The sequence below is a fragment of the Octodon degus genome, unplaced genomic scaffold, assembly GCF_000260255.1.
Source record: "Octodon degus isolate 3935 unplaced genomic scaffold, OctDeg1.0 scaffold00047, whole genome shotgun sequence".
Lineage (NCBI taxonomy): Eukaryota > Metazoa > Chordata > Mammalia > Rodentia > Octodontidae > Octodon > Octodon degus.
The window spans coordinates 1,026,178-1,048,907 of record NW_004524623.1 but is presented as its reverse complement, the minus strand read 5'-3'; the positions used below and the strand labels follow the sequence as shown (position 1 = coordinate 1,048,907).

The following is a 22,730-nucleotide window of genomic DNA, read 5'->3' as shown; positions in this document are numbered from 1 at the left end:
CTGACTAGAGACAAGGTCCACGCTGTGAGCTGGACCTCTGGTCTGGATCACTCCATAGCACGCTCCACCTCACACTGGCTCAACAGCCTAGGAATTGGTCCTCCAGTTGCTGTGTGCGTTCTGGTTCTCTCATCAGGGAGAAAAGACAGCACTTTGTAACTAGCTTTACAGGAGCACAGGGCAGTGTTCTGCTGTCAACCCTAATGCCTTCCATAAACATGATTCTTTTTTTTTTTTTTTTTTAATAGGGTCTCACTACGCATCTTCTAGTGACCCTCCTGTCTCAGCCTCTCCAGCACTGGGATTACAGGGGTGCACCACCACACTAGATTCTCAGGCCAGCCCAGGACGCTTGGGGTTCCAGGCTGGCACAGCATGTAGTACCAGGGATCAAACTCAGGACCTTGCACTTGCCAGGCAGGCACTTAGACCACTTAGCTATCTCCCCAGCCCAGCATGAATTTTTTAAACACGGTTACAATATAATCGACCAAATTTATAGAAGTTGCACACTTCTGATTACTATAAACTAAGTTTCACAGGAAAACAAAAAGGCAGTAGTAAGCCAGCCAGATAGCTCAGCAGAAAAAACTTAGGCAGAGCACAGTGGCAAGGGTTCAATCCCCAGCTTGCCATGCCAGCCCTGCCCCTGGGGCCGGCTGAGACTGCGATTGAGACTGGGCGTGGTGGTGCAAGCCTATAATCCCAGTGCTTGAGAGGCTGAAAATAAGAGGATCATTATGAGTCTGATCTATGTAGTGAGACCCTGTAGACCCTGTATAAAAAAAAAAAAAAAAAAAAAAAAAAAAAAAAAAAAAAAAAAACAGTAGCAGCAGCAATTCACTGTTTGGGGCACAAAATAATGGTAAATTTTTAAGAAGACTGATTTTCATGCAAAGATCTATAACATGGTTATATCAAGTATCAGATATGACTAAATGATGAATGTTGAAAGTTTTAAAATTATTTAGTAAAAGGTATTAGCATTAACTCCGTTCCCTCAGAATATGCATTTCAAGCACCTTTATCTCATCATTCTTGCTACTTTCTGGAGCAGTTCTGGAAGTCCTCGTTCATGGTTGTATTTAGTTACTGTCATAGGTGCCTCAATGCCTCAAACCAACTCAAATGTTTACCTTTCTCGATCATTCTTACTTCAGAGAAAAGCCAGAATTCACAGTACCAAATCTGGCAAATCAGGTGGATGAGGACACAACAGAATGCTTTCACCTGGGGCTGGTGAGATGGCTCAGTGGTCTAAAGCACCTACTTAGAGCAAGCTTAGCAAAGCACAGGGACCGCGGTTCAATCCCCAGCACCACATGCCAGTCAGCCCCGCCCCCTGGTGGGCTGAGCTGGCCACACACACACACACACATAAATACATTTAAAAAAAAAAAAAAAAGAATGCTTTCACCTGGCTGGCATTTGGCGACAGCAATCCCCACATTTTCTATTACGCCTTGAGCCTGTTGTATCCTTTCAGCCCTGGAAACGCTGGCAGAGTCCTAGGATTTGCAGTTAGTCTGTGAAAGAAATCCAGGGCACTTACTAAGACAGCACATGCTGAGGGCCAGGAAACACCAGCACCTCTGCAGTTCTGAAGGAAGTGCATGTAGAAATTGTGGGGTGAGCCAAGATGTCTTGAAATTTCTTCCAATAGATTCTCGCCACGTCCTTTTGCTAATCCAGCTTCCTAACAAAGATCGGGAAAATAAATTAATTAATTAAAACAAACAAAGATCGGGGACTGCAGGTATGCACCACTACACCTGGTTGTATCCTAGAATTTGGCCAAATTACCTGTGTATGGAAAATATAGAAGAACCCCACACAAGTCCACTTGAGGAAAAGAACCAGCGAGGGAACCACGCATGTGGAGAAAACCACCAGATTTATGCCCTAATGACAATGTGCACTATCACCAAGACTCCTTGTATGCAAGTACAAATACTACTCGCCTGCTTAAAATAGCTCCCAGGGCCAGCCAAATAGATCAACGGATTGAAGCACCTGCAAGCAGGCCATGGGCTGGGGGCTCGATCCCTGGGCCTGCCGTGCTGGCCACGGCCCAGGGCACACGACTGAGACTGGGAGTGTGACTGAGACTGGGCATGGTGGCGTGCGCCTGTAATCCCAGCTCTTGGGAGGCTGTAAACAGGTAGATCACTATGAGTCCAATGTAGTAGTGAGACCCTTAACACCCTGTAGACCCTTCCCTATAATACAAAAAAATAAAATAGCTCCCCCCTACCCCAGGGTGGAAGCACATGCCTATAATCCCAGGTACGTGGGAGGATCACAAGTTGGAAGACAGCCTACACAATTTAGCAGGATCCGTTTCAAGATTAAATCTGCTCAGTGCTCCTCCCTGGGCTCACAGTACCACTACAGAACAAAAGCAAAATATCACTTTCCCAAAACAAAGCCAAATCTCAACTCTGTTTGAAGTAGTACACTTCAGACTTGGGATACTTCCTGCGTTCCCCTGCAGATGATCCTGGCTTCTGAGACAGTTAAGCAGGTCAAACAATGTCAATTTTGGTGGCTGATGGGTTTTCTCTGCCTTAATAAAATTCTACTAAGTCACCACGGCGATGAGCCAATACGGCACAGGCCACACAGAAGGCCACCAGATATACTCTGCCTTCCTCCTCCCTGGTTACATTACAACTTCCTACTTCCTTTTCCCAATTTCCTATTTCTTCATCCTGTATCCTGTCCAATCACTGTCGGCCACATCAAGACTGCCCCCCCCCCCGCCCCACCTCCATCCTGGCCCAATTTGTTTTCACCGGGCATGCTCTCGAAAGCACCAGGTCTCTCCTTTCCTGTGGGTTTCTCTGTGCCCGCAATTTAGGCCTCTTTTATCTTGCCTTTTTACTGCGCTGAAAAACCTAACAGTGGTTCTTCTGATGACTTCCTGAGCTATTCTTGTGGCTGTAGGAAACTGGATTACCAAGATCAGTGAGCACACGGAATTTGGTTCTCTTACCTGGTGGTTCTTCTAGTGCAATAGACCTCTCCACAAAAACACAGGCAGGTGGGCTCATTCTGTGCAAAACTTAGTAGAATCGGGGCTGGAGAGATGGCTCAGTGGTCTAAAGCACCTACTTGAAACAAGCTTGGCAAAGCACAGGGACCGCGGTTCGATCCCCAGCACCACATGCCAGCCAGACCCGCCCCCTGGTGGGCTGAGCTGGCCACACACACACACACACACAATAAATAAATGTAATAAATAAAAATTAAAAAAAAAAAAAAAACTTAGTAGAATCACCTGAGTGGAACAATAAATGAACCAAAAAACAAAAAAGAATGAGAAAGCACTGATTATCAGCGAAGCCCACTGCACCAAAACATGCCTGCTCGCCACCAATGAAATGCCCACAGGAGGCAAAAAGTGGCTTTTCCAATCAGTTATGGGCCAATAAATAGGCATCATGTAACACCCAGCTGAAGTGAATCGGTGTGGTTCTTGGTGTGGAAAGCACATCTGAGGATTGTTGCCAACAGCACAAGAGAACTGGTGGGGAAGATGGTGTGCTGTTGACCTGGAGGAGCCTGTCCTGCTGGCTTTCCTGATAGGAACTCAACTGTTCTCATCCTCGGAGGAGCTTGGGTTCTAACTGCTGTTGAGCATGGTTGTGTTGTAGGCAACTAAACTGGAAACATTACAGGCAGTTAGACAGGGCCAGGCCCTCAAGGACGATATGGAAGACAAGGTGACTTTGCAACTATGGACAGATCTTAAGACAAGAGGAAACAAAGGCAGTCACATATTTCCTTTGGGATGGGCATCAGGGATTGATATCCTAAATAGGTATCAGTCCCTTTGAAAGAGCCCAAATAAGTCACTGGCCCAGTCCCCAACAGAAGAGACCCTGTCTCATATTCATGCCGGCTTGCTACATGACCTCTTCCCCATTTAATCAATTTTACCTGAGCAATGGTGCTCGTAATCTCATTGGTTGACCATAGCTTTGTCCCACCTCATGCCCACCTAAGTGAGTTCCCGTGTTCTCACCACCTTAGACCTGCCTCACCGTATCGTTTTCCTCTATAAAGAATGACTGGAAGAGACAGCTTCCTGGGGACAACCCGCTTGGGCCCCTCTCTTGTCCCTCTCGGACAGGAGCTTTCTTTCCCTGAATAAATATATTCTGCTCATAATCTCTGTTTGTTCCTAAAATTCATTTTTTGGTTTTAGAGAGCACAAACTCATCCCAGGTACCTTTTAGGTTGGGAGATCAGTTTTTCTCCCTGTGTCATTTGGAGGTTTCCCTGTATCAGTTGTGCTGCTTACTGTGGAGCTCTGGCCCTCGCCTTGAGCATTGCTTCCTGGCTCAAGGTCCCTCAGCTGCCAGCACAGATCCTTCACCCCGCTGGTGCACTTTCTTCCACCACCGCATTCCACCGTGAATGTACAAGACAATGTCGTGGGCTCTGGGCCTCAAGCTGGACTCATGGAGGACATAGCTCTGGGATGCAGGCCCCCCAGCTGGAATCTTTGACACTCTAATCTATGGACAGATCTTCCACATTCTTTTGAGATTTGACTGTTTGGGTGAATATTATAAGGCAATCCTGTAACTTACGTGTCCTGTACTAAAAAAGTCTCCAAGTCTCCCTTGTTTAAGTCCTGACTACAACAGCAGTTGAACTGAAAAACTTCACAGGGCTTCATCTTTAAAGGAAAAGACAAAGTGGGCTGCTGTCCCCAACTTCACCACTCATGGTGCTCAGGGCCAGTGGCTGAACGTCATGGGTTTCGTCCATCTGTAAAATGGGGACACTACCTCCCTCACGGGGAAGGGAGTTAATACAGATGCTTTCAGAACAGTGTCTGGCACATGGGTAGCACTTTGTGGGCTCAGGCCATCTTTTCTCCTCTTTGAATAAAACAATACACCTACTAAGGATCACCTGACAGTATTTGAAATGCACCGTGCATATAACCGAGTTACACTAAAGAAAATGGAACTCAAAACTCAGTTTCTTCTACTGCATGTTCAAAGCAGTGAGTCCTGTGACCCCCCACACACACAGTGTGAGGATTTCCATTGAACAAGCAATCAGTTCTGAGTGGGCACCAGCTGAGTGTCCTCTAATCCAAGGCAGCTGTGACACTGCCTCCGTGGAGACGCTGTCAGACTTGCGGGTGGTAGCTCAGTCTCCAGGACTGCTTGCCCCCAAGTGACGGTCCCAGGTCACTCACCTGTCCTTCTGGTGCATGTGCCACCAGTCAGGGTCCCCACAATCCTCACCAGAATGGCTCAGGGGAACACATCCTTACGTTTGCTGTACTGAAAATTAGGAAGGGGAAGGCAGCAGAGTGTGCAGACCTCCCTGGGAACAAGCTCCTCCTGGAAGCTCTTTGTCTTCAGGCAGTTGGAAGCTCTCCAGACAACAATGCAGAAATGTGACTGAACAAAAGGGGTATGATCAAATGCCAATGGACTGTAGCCCTAAACTAGCCAGCAAGGACAGGCTGGAGGCTTTGCAGCCCCACTGTGTCATTCCTTCCACCCAGGGCAAGTGCCTCCTCCTTTCCTTCCTTCCTCCCTGCCTTCTTCCTTCCCTGCTTCCTGAGGGCCTTGTGCATGCTAGGTAGGCTAGTGTTCTACCACTGCACTACTTTTTTTTGTTTGTTTTTTTTGCGGAACCGGGGATTGAACTCAGGCCCTTGAGCTTGCCAGGGAAGCGCTTATTCCACTGAGCTATCTCCCCAGCCCCACCACTGCACTACTTCCCTGCCCACAGTAGCTTCTTTATTCTCGGCTCCAAGACAGAAAGGGGGTGATTAGATTTCCTATGAACAGCCTTGGAGAAGAGAAATTTTAGCTTCTATGGCCTGCCTTAATGTAGGAATTATAAGCCAGGAGCCATGCAGAAAACCCAAAATATACATATAAAACAATGTTTTTGCAACTTTAAGAATATTTTCTTAAAAGTTATCAATCGATAACAAATTCTGAAAAAAAGCCTAGAGCAAGAACCTAATTCTCTTAAGGAATAAAAATACCAAAACACATATCCTCTGCACCCTGGGTTGTAACCCAGACTGATTTCCCAAAATGGACGCGAGTCACCCTTCTCTAACACAGTATCTGGCACATGAGGCATGGATCCCATTTCACCAGCGCCTCTAGGGGGCAGATTAGCAGTGAAAATAATTGCCCACAGCCCAACACCAGAGGTGAGCTGCACCTAGGGCGTAGGCCACACCACATCCCACTGCATGAGCTGCCCTCACTGACCAAAAGAGAAACTCACTTTGTGCTCCAAATGGTCCATTACAAGGGCTGGAGACCTCTGCACAACAATGGGGGCAGAAGACAAGGGTCCCTGAGGGACCAGCAAGGCTCTCCTTCGGTAGTGATCACAGGGAATCTGCTTTGTAGCAATTCTTCACAGTGTTCATTTGCCTTGCGGACTTTCAACGTACACACAGTTGACAAGTAAAATAGGAACGTACTTCTATGTACAGGCAGACATGCACTTACATTCCCCCAGAGAATAAGCAAAAGGAAAAACTGACATTTGGGAGACCCATGCACGCTGTTCCGGACCTTTTAAAAATTACTGCATTCCAGCATGTGTCCTGGCGTATCTGCAATGCAGGTAGATTCCATTCTACTCCTGTGACCTTTTTTTAAAAAAATCTACTATATTATAAATAAAAACACACCAACATCAACAACTTCAACTTTTAATAATCGAAATCATTTTGCCATTCAAGAAACAATTTTAGGGGAAAAAAATCTTCCCTATAAAAAATAAAACATCAAAATTATAAATATTATAACTTTTTAACTTCTGCAATTTAAAATGCTCTCCTGTAATACTATCCCTTCATCTCACACCTTTCCTGTACCATCACATTTTGAAGAGAAACAGTATTACAGCAAAGTTTAGTTTTAATTTAACACAAGGATTTGTACAATTAAAAAAAAAAAAAAAAACACCCTTAGGCTTCAAGGGCCTTTTCCCTCCTTTTACACATTAAAAATGCTGCTGCAGTAACCAGTGTCTGGGAGAGGGCATCGGTGTTCAAGAGCTGTGAACTGACAGGATTTCAATACAGTAAGACTTCCAAATTGCAACGTGTAGTGCACACGACAGTGGGGTTCTGGGTAAACACAGAGGATGCCGACACTAGACAATCTACTTCAAGTAAAAAAAAAACAAAAAAAAAAAAACTAAACTAAAACTTCACAGATACCCATCAGCTACTACTTTAGGTTCTAACAGTGTCTTAATCTGAGAAACCAATACTTCACAAACTCTAAGTATACTGCAATGAGTAATTAAAAGGCCAGCTGGCTGATAACAGTATACTCAAACCCAAGCTATAGTCTAAATAGTAAAACTAGTATAAAAATCATGAAGGTATTCCCTGAACAATAAAGGTAAAGTGTTGGATGACAATGTCACTAAAACCTCATTGATGCAGTAAAAGGAAGTCACATGCAAAATTAAGCAAGACGTGCCATACATATTTTATAGCTAGTTCTACTCTTTTTTTCTCCCATGTTTTCCTTAGCCGCCTGGGAAGATCTGATTGCCTTGGTAGCTTGTGCCGCACAGCACGACCAACACTTAGGTCTGCCTCCAGCAAGGTGGGTATTCTCTGAAAAGTCAGGAAAAGCCACCCAGAGGAGACAGAAATGCAAAAGGCACAGTTCACTTAAGCAAAGAACCAAAGCACCTTGGAATTTCACAATGAATCCATTAGGTGTCACCAAAGTGTTAACAATTCCTTGGGAATTTATAAACAAACAAACCTACACTAAAAACAGACTGAGTGTAAGGCCCCTCTGGAACCACAGAACACCTCTCCTTCCATGTTCCGGCTTGTAAGTCACTACAGAAAATGAGGTTTATTTCACCTGTTTCAAAGAAAGGCTTTTTATTGCACATGCACTTCTTTGGTTGCAAGGAAGACGCACTTTCGTAAAGAGGTCCACAAGGAATCCTCGCGTGGTCAGCAGGTGTGGACTTCCCTCCTCCTTTGGGACCACTACCTGCAGTGAAGTCCTTTGGAACTAAGGGTGCTGAGGGAGTACTGAGTATTTCAAATCCTGTTCTACATTATGTGAGAACAGACCTAACTTTGAAAGGGAGAGGGAGAAGGAGAGGGAGAAAGAGGTAAGGAAAGAGAAGGGAGAAGGGAAAGAAAAAGGGAAGGATAAGCAAGGGTACAATAACAGAGTGATTGTCACAAATTTGCTGTGAGCTCTGTATTTGACAAACTTCCTAGCTAACAATAAGAAAACAGCTGCCCTACCCTAAACTCATTTTCGACTTGTTAAACAATCTCTGCAAGGAAACCCATGCAATTTAAAAGGAGTCAGCCAAGGATCAGGTCCCACTACCCAGAGCTGCTACAGCAGTAAACCTTCCACTCCAAGAGGGCAGAAGCGGATAGGACATGGAGTGGGGGCAGATCCCGTGGTATGAAGCCCACCTCCACCTGCTGGCTCTCCTGGCAGCTGCACTGTTCCTGGGTCGCTCTCTTGACTTTAGCTCTTACTTCTTTGGCTCCATCTCCACACTATGTCCAACAAGAGATCAAACAATCCTAGAACACCTTAACACCTCACTGCTTTGACCCTGTTTTCAAGCCACACACTCCTGCTACGGCACCAGCCTCACCACCTTCCTCAGTGGCCCTCAGAGCTTTCACTTCCACACAGCCTTCTACACTTGCTCGTCACTTTCTTTAATCAAACCCCTCGAACATCCTCCCTAAATTCCCCATAGTCCCTAGAACTCTCTGCCCTTCAGTTCCCATAGATGGTTCCCTCTGACAGAAAACAAAAACTGAATTGGTAGTTTCCACATAAAACAAGTATTCAGCGAGATTTCTTGTTAAGTTTTAAAAAACTTGTTTGCACATCCTTCAGCTTAACATCACATAATTACAATAAATAGAAGAAAATAAAGAAAAATCAACCCAGAGTTCATGCTTCCAACTAGTCTAGGACACTCCTGATGGTTGCAGGTTCACAGCTTGCAAGAGGTAACACCGTGGTGCTGTAACAGAACAAGCTTGCAGGGCCCCTCACGAGGGACGCAGGTGCAGGATACCTGTGGCCAGGGGCTGGAAACTAAATCTAGAGATAGAAAGGATGACCCTAGAGCTGGGGCAAGAAGACAGCTCTCTGAGCAGAAAGGCACTTGCTGCTCCTCCGTACAGCGGTCCTGAGCCATGCCTTCCAGGCAGGGCAGCGGTACTTTAGCCGGGCTTCCGCGCCTCACCCAGGGCTTCTTCCAGCTTATGTCTGTAGGCTGTGTAGCGCCTTTTCAGGTTCTGCAGCTGCTCATCTTCCTCCTTGTCCAAGATGCGCAAGAAATTCTGCAGTTCTGGAAGGCTGAAAGCTTCCCACTGTGCAATAATGCAGGAAAGAAAAGGCCAGGTGTTAACTCAGAGTCAAGACTTAGGAATGCTGCCCCCAGGAGTAAGCAGGTGTGGCTGACCTCCACTTCAAGCCCTTCAGGACAGAGCTGTGGAGCGCAGCACAAGACGAAGCATCACCTGCACCCCCACGCCCTCCTTGGCTCACCCCAAATGCCCTCATTGCCCTTCCTGGTCCATTCTCCAACTCTGAGCTCACGGCCAAAGCCCTCCACACACCTGTGTCCATTACACACTGTCCTCCAGGCACTTCCCTCTTTCCTCACCTGATCTAAGCCCCCAAAATTTAAGAAACAACTCCCTGCAGCTTAACTTGGAGTTGTTTCTGCAATCACTATCCTTGTCATCTCCCACAAGCAACCTATGCCCCACCCCCAGGTAGTTTTCAGACGCACGAGCCTTGTCTATCTCTACTGCCCCCTTGTGCTGGCTTCCAACACCTACCCTGTAGCCCTCAGATGGCCTCCACAGGCAAGGCTAGCCCGTCGCCACTGGGCTACTTCCCCAGCCCTCCTTACTCCACTCTCAACTGTAGCCAGTCAGTCATGGCTGTGTCCTGCTAAGCACTTTGCTGGCTCCTCTTGGCTCTTCAGGTTCAGTGGGACAGATTCAGGCCTCTCCAGCACCATCTCCCCAGCGACTCGGCACAGGTTCCCTGCTCCATCTTGCCCAGCAAGCTCTCAGCTTAAATGCCACTTTTCTAAGGCCTCCAGGGCTTCCTTCTGTCCCATCCCAGCCAGGATTAAGTTTATTAGAAACTCTCACTGGGCACTCATCTTTCTGATCACAACTAACTTATTGTATTCATTTATTTTCTTTTTTTGAAGCAGGGCTTTATGCAGCTCAGACTGGTCTCAAACTTGCAGTGATCCTCCTGCCTCATCCCCCCAAATGTTGGGATTACAGATGGGCACCAGCATGCCCGCCACAACCTAATTTTTTTTTTCCTGAGGCATTTTGTTTATTTCACATCCTTAGAAAAAGAATCCCAGGATTTTTCCTCCTGTGTGTTTTCATCGCACTTCTTCATGATCCATGATGCCAGCTGAGGCTGTCAATATGGTGAAACCAAACTGATGAGATGGGAGCAGGTTGTTCCGCCATTTTTCCAGGTCTTTCAGCTGTACGTCAAACCACACCTGTTTAACCTGCCTGTGAGGTTGACAACAATTTTCGCAGCCTTGTGATCATCAATTATTTCAAATTCACCAATGTAACCATGCTTCATCATTACAGAAACTGGACAATGACTTTGGAGCGCGGCCTAATGAGGGCCTGGCATTTGCCTCTTTTCAGCATTGTTGATGCCCTTGAGAGCATCAGCCAGGACATTCATGCGCACCATTACGCAGCATGGAAAGAGGGTGGGAGAGGGCAGGAGAGGCGCGCACGCAGTTATGGCCAAGACTGTCTTTGGCAGTGCCCTCCCCTGCGCCTCACCTCCCCTGCGGCTGTGGCTGTTCGGGACCTGTCTCTCACCCTTGAGGCTTGTGATTCTGTTTCCCTAACAGCACCTATTCATCTTTTACAACTTGGTCAAGGAGCGGATCCGACATCCTCCAGTCTCCCAAGAGTCAGGGGCTGGGAGGGCCACTGCCAAGGCCAGGAGGGCTGTCCAGTGATGCGGAGAAAAACTCCGGACAGCCGGATAAAAATGCATGAAGAGGACAGTGAAAACACCAGCGGGAGGAACAAGCAACAGGAGCTTCTCGGAGGCGAGCTGCAGCAGGTTGTTACAGCAAATGAGAAGCACGGACAAGAGCATGACTTTCTACTTGAGGAAATCCTGTCACAAATTTTCACAAGGGTTTCAAGCTGCAGACATTAAAAAACACCTTTTCATGGGCCAGGGGTATAGCTCAGCGGCACAAGACCTGTCTGGCAAGTGCAAGGTCCTGAGTTCAAGTCCCAATACCAAAAACCAAAAAACCCTTCTGCTTCCAGCCCAGCCCTAGCAGCTATGCAAGTTTACTCCCTCATTTAGGTTTCAGGAACCAAGCAAGAATCAAGAGCCCAAAGAGCCAATAAAGCACTCCCAAACACTAAAGCAAAATGCTAACTTCAAGACTAGTCCAGGCTAGGGATGTGGCTCAGTGGCATATGTGCCTGCCTGAGTTTGGTCCCCAATCCAAAAAACAAAAACTAGTTCCTCGCACAAGGCTGCTGTAATCACACCCATTATGGGAAATGCTAGAGGTCCAGTACAAGGGAATAAAACCTGCAAAAGGCTGGCTAACTCGGCCAGTGCAGGGTTCTCAGAGGGGATGCTGCCAACTTCAAAACCCAGTGAGACTTCTGTACCCCACCTTCTCCTCAAATTGGAGCCCAAATTTCTTACAAAGCTTCCCAACTGTCTCCTAGGATTCCCTGAACTCTCACATACAGGTAGACATACCATTCACCAGGTTTAGGTGCATCCTCATGGGTAACTAAAAGCCACAGTCAGTCCACTTTTTACAGCTCTTAAACACACGGCTGAAGGTTAGAGGACTCACTCAGTCATGATCCCAAGCTAACAGCCAGCCAGACGCAGAGCCCTGATTTATTTCCTTTTCTATTTTTTTGAAATGGGGTCTGGCCCTGTAGTTCAAACCCAAGGCAATCCTCCTGTCTCACCTGCAGACTGTTGGAGTCCTGGTTTCTAACTTTAAACTTGAAAACCCTATTCTCACTTCACACCACCTCCTAGCCTGAGAGATGTGCTTAGGTGTCATTTAAAATTGACACTGGGGGAAAAAAAAAGTTGACACTGGATCTAAAGGACAATCCAAAGAGCTGTTTTCTTCCACGAAGCTGGCCTGAATACAATCTTCCCAGGAGAGAAAATGGCAAACAATGCATATGTAAACATAATTTTTTAATCATCTGACAGAGGAAAAAAAACAAAAAACACAAAGACTCTAGAAAGTTAAATGGTGGTAAAAAGATCAGATTTCCTTTTATTTCCCTTCAGAACCAAATTAGCCTGGAGACTTTTCTTAGTAGCAGACATATGGAGAGTGTCAACTTTCAAAGTGTTGTTAGAGTCATCTGGTGCCAGCTGGAGAAAAATGACTCTGGGTGGAGATAAATACAATTTGTTATTTTCTCCCACTTCTAAAACCTACAAACCAATGTGAGGAAATTATACTCTAAGTTAACTCCGGGCTCATTCTGCACAACTCCAAGCCTCTTGCTCTTCCCTCATCCCACTTCCCTCGCCTGGTCAAGTCTCTAGACTACAGCAACAAAACAAGGTCAGCTGCGCCACGCCGCGTAAATCCATCCGGAGAATCACTTACCTCTCCAATTTCATGTTCTCGAAGAACAAAGCTCAGTGTGTCGGTTCTGGGCCCTGCCACCAAGCGCAGGTAAAGAGGATGCTCTTGGTCTGAGAGCTTGCAGGCGTAGACTGTAAGGAAACAGCAGGTTACAGACAGATGTCCTCATCCCGGGACAGTCAACCATCACTACCACTCCTCTGGCCACTCACTCAGTCGCCACCCTCATCTTGGTACCAACGGCCCAAAGTGGAACAAAACCTTTCCACTTCCATTCTGTCTGCTCAATACAAACTATGTCTTGTGCCTTGACCAAGGAGGAAGTAATGTCCAAGAATAATTTAAATGGGTGTTAGTCACAAAACATTTGAAAGTTGGGTGTGAAACACCCATATCCCAGAACTCAGGAGGCTGAGGCAGGAGGACCACTGCAAGTTTGAGGCTAACCTGGACCACATAGTGAATGCAAGACCAGCTTAAACTATTACATAGCAAGACCCTGCCCCCGCCCGCAAAAAAATCGAAATTGTTTTTTTAAATAAACTATTTTTTAATAGTTCAAACTCAGCCAGGTATGTTGGCACTGGCTGTAAAACCCACTCAGGAGGCTGAGGCAGGAAGATTGCTGTAAATTCAAGACCAGCCTCAACTACACAATGAGATCCTGTCTCAAAAAAATAAAAATACAACTTCCAACTTTCAGAACAATGAAAATATACTGGAAGAACATGAATTCAAAGCTCTAAACAAAGCACAACTGTAACAAGCACTCTGGGTGAGTGAAGCAAGGAGGCTGCAATTTTAATCTGCAATTTAGTGAGACCTTGTCTCAAAATAAAATAAACAAACAGGCCTGAGGATGTGGCTCAGTGTGAAGGCCTTGGGCTCCGGGGGCTTGAAGCACAGCTGTAGGTGCCCCCCCACACACACACACACAAAGTTTTGTACAACTGTAACAGGTCAGCAGGGCGCTATCATTTCAGATTGTCCAGCTCAAGTCTAGGTGAACCTGCACAGCTGGCAAGGCAGAAATGTCACCCAATTTGTACTAATATTGTTTGGACAATTAAATGTCTGTATCTTGTACTTTGGGCAACTAATTTAAAGATAACAATACACAGTGAATTAACCACTGTTAGGTTCCTATTACCTTGTTTTGAAATTTTGTGCGGTTTTCTTCCTCTTTAAAAATATATATATATTTTAAAATTCACCAGAGCTTCTGTGGATGCTGTGGCCCCTTCCGGATGTGACTGCAAGGCAGATCCACTTCCTTGTGACGCACACAGACTGGGGCTGCTAAGCCTGCAGCTCTGGCGCATAGGAACCCTGACAAGTTTTTCTTTGTGCTATGCACAGCCCAGCCCCAGGGCAAGAGTTCAACAAATAAAGCGTGCACACTCGGCAGCTGGCTGTGCTTAGTCCTGTGCGACTGAAGGACATTACTAACATGTCATGGTGAGTTTTCTTTAGAGCTACTTCAGTCTTTACCCAGAAAAACTAAAAAAAGCTTAAACAGTTTATTACTCATACACAGCATTTCCAAATTAGCATATAGCGAATCATGAAACCACTGATGTTCACAATATCAATTTCTGCTCCACAGCCTGAATATCTCCCTCAGTTCCTGTAGTGGCTTAATACTCCTTCTCTCCACTCAGCGTAGGTACGAAGTTCAGACAGACCCACCCTAGATCAGAACACAGCATCCATTCGTCCCTATGTGCTTCTCGGAGGCAGGATACCAAGTGTCCCAGTACAATGCCCAGCAAGACAGCTACAGAGACAGGGTGGAGTCATTTAGGGCAGTGTTCTGGAAGACACTGTGCTACACACGCCTGCTCATCGGCAAAGCCCCAAAGACCAAGTCTGGCCAGCCACTGTATGTGCAGGTGGACATGGAAAGTTAAAGGTGCTACTGAGAATGTCACCAAAGTTTCTTAGTTGTTTTTGCAATATTAGGGACTGAACCCAGAGCCTGGTGCATGCTAGACATGTACTCTAGTGATAAGCTACATCTGAACCCCTATTTTCTTCTGAGACAGGGTCTAAGTTGTGAAGGCTCACCTTGAACTTGCAATCCTCCTGCCTCAGTCTCCCAAGCAGCTAGGATTACAGGAATGTACCAATCTGCCTGGGCAAAAGTATTCTTTAATCTCCTAAAGGGCACTGAAGCCAAAGGCCTTCCCCCTGCTCCAGACTGAATCTGCCCTGTGTACATCACCAAAGCCTGCATAAGCGCTCAGCACACAGATGCCTCTAAGCGCCTCGGATCATGGACAGCCAGGAAATGCCAAGTGCCGGCCACAATCACCGTGGCCTTCTAAATGCGTCCCTGGGCCTGACATATGGTGACACAGACACACCTATCAGTCTTCCCTCTGCGAATACAGACAGAAAACAGACACAGAGACCCTCTCACAGTGAGCACAGGAGCTTACCTTGGTCTTCCCTGTGACAGCGCTTATAAAGTGCAAACTTGGCAGGACTCTCTGTCACGAGAAATTTCTTAAGCAGAGCCTCAATGACCTCCCCGACAGTGTTCGTGCTGCTGATGTGCAGTGTGTTCATACAGCCACTGCTACTGGGAGACGTCTGCGGAGGTTTGCAGAGTTCCATCTGCACTTTAATGAAGCCAGTGTAAATCCCATTTGAATTCTGAAAAGGCAAGAAAATGCACACTTAGTTGGCGAGGGGTACTTTAGGGAAAGAAGGCTCCAGGGCATCAGGAAGTGAGCCCCTCTTGCTCTGGCTCATCTCGGAAAGCCGCACTGAAGGTTGCCCTGAGCGAGTGTCCCTAGAATGAGGCTAACACAGCAGCGACAGCGAAGCGCTTCCGGGGGTCAGGTCTGCAGGGCAGATGTGGCTTGCGCCCATTCGTGGGGTTGTAGCCCAGCTGGCCAAACTGACACTGCAGGAAGGCTTGGGGGTAGGCCCAGGCTCGTGCGCACAGAAAACACACCCTCAACCAATAACTTAAAAACAGAAAGGCCACAGCCAGGACTCAAAGATTTAAGTCAACAATGAGGGGACAATGAGAAAACGGTGCTTTTATTCCAAGTGGCTCCTTGGACAGGTGCGCTAGCCCAATCCTGCTACGTTCACGTGGGGTCCGTTTCAAGCATCCTAAGCAGCAATGCTGTTTACATTTATTTTTCTTAGTACGTATTTGCCATACATAATGATCATATTCATCACAGGGAATCTGTACCTGTACATAATATATAAACACCAATTTTTTAAAAACTATATGAACTACAGATATGACAAATACTTGTCTTAATTTATGGTATAATCACTATTTGTTGGTTACCAAAACAGTAGTAGTGCTCTTGTCTTTATTTAGAAAAAGACTGTTGGCATGTTTTATTAAACTAAGTCCTTTCCCAGGCTCTGTCAGCTCGCAGGACCCACAGGTCCTGGAAAGGAACGCCAAGGGATGGCAGCAGCTTTGGAAGGACACCAACCAGGTGGGCACAGCTGCTGGTTCAGCTACCAGCTCTGCTGTCTGCTTGGTGTCCCTGTCACCGAGCCCTGACCCCCGCCCTCCTACACCTGCACTCACCACCTTGATACTGCCATACTTACTTGATATAAGAGATAGGAATTATCTGAGATCTTATTAGAATCTGAGTTGTCAGGAAATAAAAAATCCATTCAGGAGGAAGAGTTGTAAAATCTTTTTTTAAAAAAAAATCAATGTGTTTCATTTTTTTAAAGCTAACCTAATTTCAAATTTTAAAACAAAGCTTTTTTTTTTTTTTTAAAGGGTTAGGGTTAGGGTTAGGGTTCCAAAGCTACTTTAGGACAGGTTGAACTTGAAAGCTGCAGAAATACTCTATTTTCCTGCTCTGCATATCTTAGCCATTAAACTTCTACAAATGTTATTCAGACGCTATAAAATATACAGATTATATCATCAACAACTTATATCGGCCTTTTGATGGGTATTCAACAACTTCTGTTCGTCTTTTGAAGGACGCCAACCTAAACACTATTAAGGGCTCTTACCAAGGTCATCTTTAACTTGTCTGTGACAGCTAAATTGTACTTGTGAACTTTCTCCTTGATTTCCTCTTTGCTGAGGTAAGTGTGAGTCTCCTTCTCTTTCTCCACATCCTAGAAGAAAACAAGTTGTGTCACACACGAATGATCACAGGAAAAAAATTCAGATCAACCAGGATTCTTTTTGCATTCCACACAAGAGGTACACTTTATCTTGAAATACACACATACACAGTCTTTCTCTATAATCATCCATCATAGGGCCGGGGAAATGGCTCAGTAGAATAAGGGCTTCCCTGGCAAGTGAAGAGGCCTGAGTTCAATCCCCGGTTCCGGGGGAAAAAAAATCATCCACCAACTTACAATGCTATAGTAAATTTCTCAGACGACAGTCTTTCTACAGCATAAATTAATTAAAATTAATTTGTCAGCAGCTAAAAGCAATACTTTTAGTGTGTTATTTTGAAACACTGTAATGGCTAAGTGTCACTTCTATAAAAACAACCCTTTCCCCCAGACCACCTCCTAGATTGGCCATGTCTATTTAGCTTTTCTTTTTTTTTAATATATTTAGTACAGGGTCTACAGGGTCTCACTACACAGATCTGACTCATAATGATCCTCCTGTTTTCAGCCTCCCAAGTGCTGGGATTACAGGTACACGCCACCACCATACCCAGTCTCAGTAGCCCTCTCAGCATGCCCCGGGGGCAGAGTCATCAGGGCACGCCAGGAAGGAATCCTGGTCTCTGCAACTGCCTCAGCAGGTGCTTTAATCCGCTGAGTTATCTGACTGCCCTTCCCTTTTTTTTTTTTTAATTTATTATTATTATTATTTGTGTGTGTGTGTGTGTGTGTGTGTGTGGCCAGCTCAGCCCACTAGGGGGCGGGGCTGGCTGGCATGTGGTGCTGGGGGATTGAACTGTGGTCCCTGTGCTTTGCCAAGCTTGTTCCAAGTAGGTGCTTTAGACCACTGAGCCATCGTGCCCCCCCCCCTTTTTGAGGTGGGTCTTGTTATATACTTCAGGTGAACTTCCTGCCTCAGTCTCCTGAATGCTGGGATCACAGGTGTATGATACCATGCGCCTCTCTTACTTTAAACCATGAAGGTACACACCAAAAGCCTCCCTTCAGTAAATTGTATTAACAGAATAGTATTTATAGCTTTACTGTATCAGCCAAAAATACAGTACTTAGTAAGAACTGAGGGCACTAGGGGGCCGGGGAGATGGCTCAGTAGAATAAAAGCTTCCCTGGCAAGCACAAGGGCCTGAGTTCAATTCCCGGTTCTGCCAAAACAAAAAAGAAAAAGAATTAAGAGCACTAATCAATGACCTCTTAAACTAAAACCAAGTACTAGAGGGTAATGGAGCTTCCCCAGAAACCCCTACGCCAAGACACAAGTAGCCAGACTTCCTCTATCAAGCATTCTTACCACCTCTCCAGTCTCACCCTACTTGGGCCTCCCCACACCCTAGAGGGAAAAGAATACTGGTTAAATTGCCTCACAACTATGAAGACCTCATTAAAAAATTATCCTCTAAAAAAAAAAATATATATCCTCTAGGCAGGGGATATAGCTCAGTGGCACAGCACCTGCCTGGCAAGTGAGGCCCTAATTTGGATTCCCAGTAGCAAAAAAAAAAAAAAAAAGGTCTAAAGAGCTCAACAGTGCATGATAATATTATGAAGCACCCCCATGTGATCACAAATGGCCAAACTTAGCATTTTGGGATACTGACAACAGTTATATATACAAGGCACCCAGCTTGCATTGTTTAACTCTTTAAACAATCCATGAGGTAGGCACTAACTGAAGTTTCCCGATGAGATCAATTTCTAGGCAGTAAAGTAAGCCGCCAAAGGAAATTCAGCTGCTCAGTGGAAGACACAGAACTTTCCTGAGGCCTACCCCAGAGCCCCCAATGCGGGCCGACTCCAGCCACGTACTGAGACTTCTCACAATTGCACATGGCCGATCTCAAAACTCCTCTCAAATGAGCAAATTAGCAACCCCATGTTACAAAAAAGAAGAGATGTACAGGGGGTCAAGCAGCTTGCTCAAGGACACCCTCACTGGTCACCAGATCATGCCCTATTTTAATTCAAGTCCTCTATGTTGTTTCTAATAAACTGAGCAAGACTTCAAGATGCTGGTGTGGCGCGTGTAACTGTCACACTGATTCTCTGGCGTGAGAAACTGAAAGTACAAATAAGCACCAAAATGAATAGTAGATGGTATGAAACAGGAAGAAAAGGTTCAGCAGGAAGGGGGGGATTAAGGGGAAAAAATGGAAACAATGCTGTTGTAAATGAGGTGAAGAAGGGCTAAAAAGGGGAAGGGGGAAAAAAACATACAGGTACAAATTCCCCAGGATGAATGTGGCCTTCCATGTATACCTAAAGTGTAGCAACAAACAACTTTTTAAAACTTAATTTAAAACATTCTTTTAAAAAAGATTGTGTGGGCAAACATTTGGGAGTTTTGTTTAGTTTCTGCACACACGGTTCACTGTGTAGCGAGGCTGGCCTCACACTGCCTCTTCTCAGCCTCCCTTGCGCCACCCCAGCAGCTGATGCGAGTAAACATTTGCAAAGTTACTGTCTGCATCATCAGATTGAAACCTATGTAGTGACTTAGAAAAGGACCCGAAAATGTTCCAGTGTAAGAGAAGATGACGCTACACCTCCTTCAGCCTGACCTAGCCTACCATCCTCACAGCTTGTTCTCACCTGCTCACTGTGCGCTGCTGTTAGGAATATACCAGCAAGGGCCATACAGAGCTGCAGGAGCGCCACATAGAGTATGAAATGGCTCCTGAGCCGCTCTAGTCTCAAGTTCTTTGACTTCAGACCCTAAAATCGAAAGAGGGCGTGACTGTCCCAGACAGGTCTGATGGGTCAGGGTATCTGCACATGGCAGAGAATGACAGCAGATAACGTGCCCGTGTCCCAGCCTTGGGACAGGCCTCCAAGCCCCTTGAAAGCATTCCCTTGGCCAACAGAAAACCCCAGAGCAATCCTATTTTTGGTGTTACTGGTTAGGGAGAAGAAGCCGTAGATTACAATAACTTCAAACTCTCGCTTCAGTGATGCTCTAAAGGAAATTCAAAACATGTATCACATCTCTGCTTGCTCTCCTCTTTCTGGTTCACAGTTAGCTGGCCACCAGCTATCACTGGAAAAATAAATGAGGCGGCCTTCTTCTCTGCTTCCCCTCTCCCCCAACTGGAAATCGAACTCAGGAGCGCTCTACCTACTGAGCGTCATCCCCAGCTCTTTTTATTTTCATTTTGAGACAAAGTCTCCCTAAACTGACCACCCAGGCTTCCAACTCATGACTTTTCTGCCTCAGTATCAACATTCACTCTTAGGTATTAGTTCACCAGCTATTCCTCAGTAACTGCAGAGTACTGGTTCCAGGACTCCCAATGGGTACCACAACTCTTCAATGCTCAAGTCCCTTACATAAAAATAAATCTTTTTCTGGTACCAGGAATCAAACTCAGGATCTTGTGCTTGCCAGGCAGGTGCTGGCCCTGTGCCCCTGAACTAGCTTCCTAGCCCCATAAAATGTTACACTGTATATAATCTATGCACATGATCCAGTTTAAATCATTTCTAAGTAAAGCCATATTAATATGATGAGCTGTAAAAGGCTCAAGTCAACAACTTCGGACACTGACAGTCTTACAGAAAACCCACTACTATTATGAATTACTGGACTATAGTGGGATATTTTGCTGAATTCATGTACCTACAACGACAATGGAATGCCCTTTTCTGACAAAACTAACAAAAAAGGGGGGATACAAATGAAAGACCATTTTGTATCTGCATACTTAAAATAGTTAGAATATACAGCTCTATTCTCTTAATTCAATGAAGAGAGAGGTTTGTTCTAATAGTGTTTGAGACAGAATATCAGGTCTGCATCTTATACAATGAATAACCACTAAGACAATACGTAATATATTAATTATTGAAAATGCGCTAGTAATTGGTTGTGAACCTGTCTCATTGCTATTTGGTTCTCAATAAAAATATTTAAAAAACAATTTTCCAAAATAAAGGCATAAATAAATCATTTCTAAATTATTTATAATGTCTAATACAATGTACATGCTAAGGATATGTAATTGTTACACTGTATTGTTAAGGGAATAATGTTAAGAAAAATGTGCATATATTAAATACAGATGCTGTAGCAAAAAATGCTCCCACAACCCCCCCCCCATGTATCAGTTTGTTAGTTGCCCACGTAATAGTTCTTGTTCCAGATCCAACTGCTCCTTTCTCTTAGAAAAGGCTGGTCATTGTGATGCATAGCTGGTCACTATGATGCACACTATATAAACCAATCCCCAACTGACAAGGCATTCTGCCTCTGTACCTCCTGTTTGCTTAACTCCTGCGAACCCTAGACCACCAGAGATCAGGGAGCCTCATACTCTGGGAATGATCCACATCAGTGCCCGTCCATACAAATCAATCTGCCTCCAAATCCCATCTGCATTGCATCTGGTGCACTGGCCAGAAGACCAACCGTGCTGACCTCTTTGGTCACTGCTCACAATCCTCAAAGACTGAGCAAGCACCTCTCCAGGTCTTGATGGGAAGGTGCAACCTCGAGAATTCTCGAATCCCCTCAGATGTCTGAAGGAGTATTCCTGGCGCCCTCCTAGAGCAACTCACGTAAGAACCCAAAGGGAGAAGGTCACAAATCAATCTGTCTCTGTCTGTCTTCCTGCCCAACCACCGGCCCGCCTGCTTGATTCTGGTAAGACCCCAGAAGCACCCGTGAGCTGCCAGAGTTGCTGCCAACACCTACAGCTTCACTCTCTGCTCTTCTACTTCCAGCCAACCGAACTATTCCAGCTAGCCACTGCCTGCGATAGCAGCAGAGGCCCTCCCTCCAGGGCTTTCTGCTTACACACCTATCCCTGTCAGATGGACTCAACTGCTTGTCTGAGAGCCCACCTGAGATGGCTGTCAGCAATTTCTTCTAAGTTCCACATTCTGACTGAGGAAAATTGGACTGTGAGCCCTGAGTAGATAGGGTGGTCTACAGCCATACCACCCCGAATGTGCCTTATCTTGTCTGATTTTAGAAGTTAAGCACGGTAGGAGCTGGTTAGTACTTGGAAGGGGGACAGGACAGAGGTCTCACTAATTGGGCCCCCCAAGAGCCCGAGGTTATTGCAAAAGTCCAGGGCAAACCTATGGGTGTTCTGGTAGACAATGGAATGCTCTGCCTTCAGAAGTTCCCTCTGTCAAGAAGCTACCATCACCGGGGCAGCTGGACTCCCGACTCTCGCCCCTTCTGCCAGGCACAGACTTGCAGCTGGGAGGACCTCTCTGCACCAAGCCAGTCGGCCTCATTCTTGTTTAATCCTGCACATTCAGTGTGGACTGTCCCCAAGAGGAAAATGATGCCAGCATCAGCCTGAGACAGATGACCATAATCCTAAAGTTCTGAAAACTCTGCTCCCAGAGGTAGCTCACCTCTGGGCCTGAACACATCAACAGTGATCAGCTGTCACATAAAGCACACGCAGGCATCCAGCCACACATCAGCCCGACAAGCTGTTAGTCACCTTGGGCAAGATCTCTGCACAGTCAACAATGCAGCCTCTCTTCTGCATGAGTTGCTCCCATAAGCCCCTTCTAGTGGGAAAATTCTGAGATAAAAAGCCAGCTCATTTGGATTCAACTGCCATAAGGGTTAAAAACTCTCCCACCTTGATTCTGCACCTGTGTCCTATACAAACAAGAAAGTCATCCTAGTCATCAACCAAACCCACAAGGCAATGTAGAGGCTCTCAGAATCAGCCCAAGCCAGAAAAGCTTGATCCTGTCCTGCCCAAGGACCCCGAGTCGGACCTGCCTCCTCCTCACATTCCACCATCGCCAGTTCTGTCTTCTGTACCACAGCCTCCTGCTCTTCTAGATTAATTCACCTGTGCTTAACTGCCATAAGGTGGCTGCTCTGCACCTATGTGCCTGTGCCCACCTGTCAGCCTGGGACAACTGTCAGCAAGTCC

The 22,730-nt window shown here is 45.9% G+C and overlaps 1 protein-coding gene across 2 annotated transcripts in view; it reads right to left on the bottom strand.

Moving 5' to 3' along the window:
* Positions 1–8,445: 8,445 nt before the first annotated feature.
* Positions 8,446–22,730, bottom strand: part of Rassf3 (Ras association domain family member 3) — a 77,103-nt gene continuing 62,818 nt past the window's right edge. Inside the window, exons 2-5 of one of the 2 annotated variants that reach the window (XM_004632128.2) lie at positions 16,693–16,800; positions 15,123–15,339; positions 12,703–12,812; positions 8,446–9,391 (exon numbers count right to left, since the gene is read on the bottom strand). In XM_004632128.2, the coding sequence (XP_004632185.1) occupies positions 9,242–9,391; positions 12,703–12,812; positions 15,123–15,339; positions 16,693–16,800 (585 nt within the window). In that variant the 3' untranslated portion in view covers positions 8,446–9,241. Of the gene's footprint in view, positions 9,392–10,555; positions 12,478–12,702; positions 12,813–15,122; positions 15,340–16,692; positions 16,801–22,730 lie in introns of those variants that run through there. The other variant, XM_023716311.1, reaches the window with a different exon arrangement.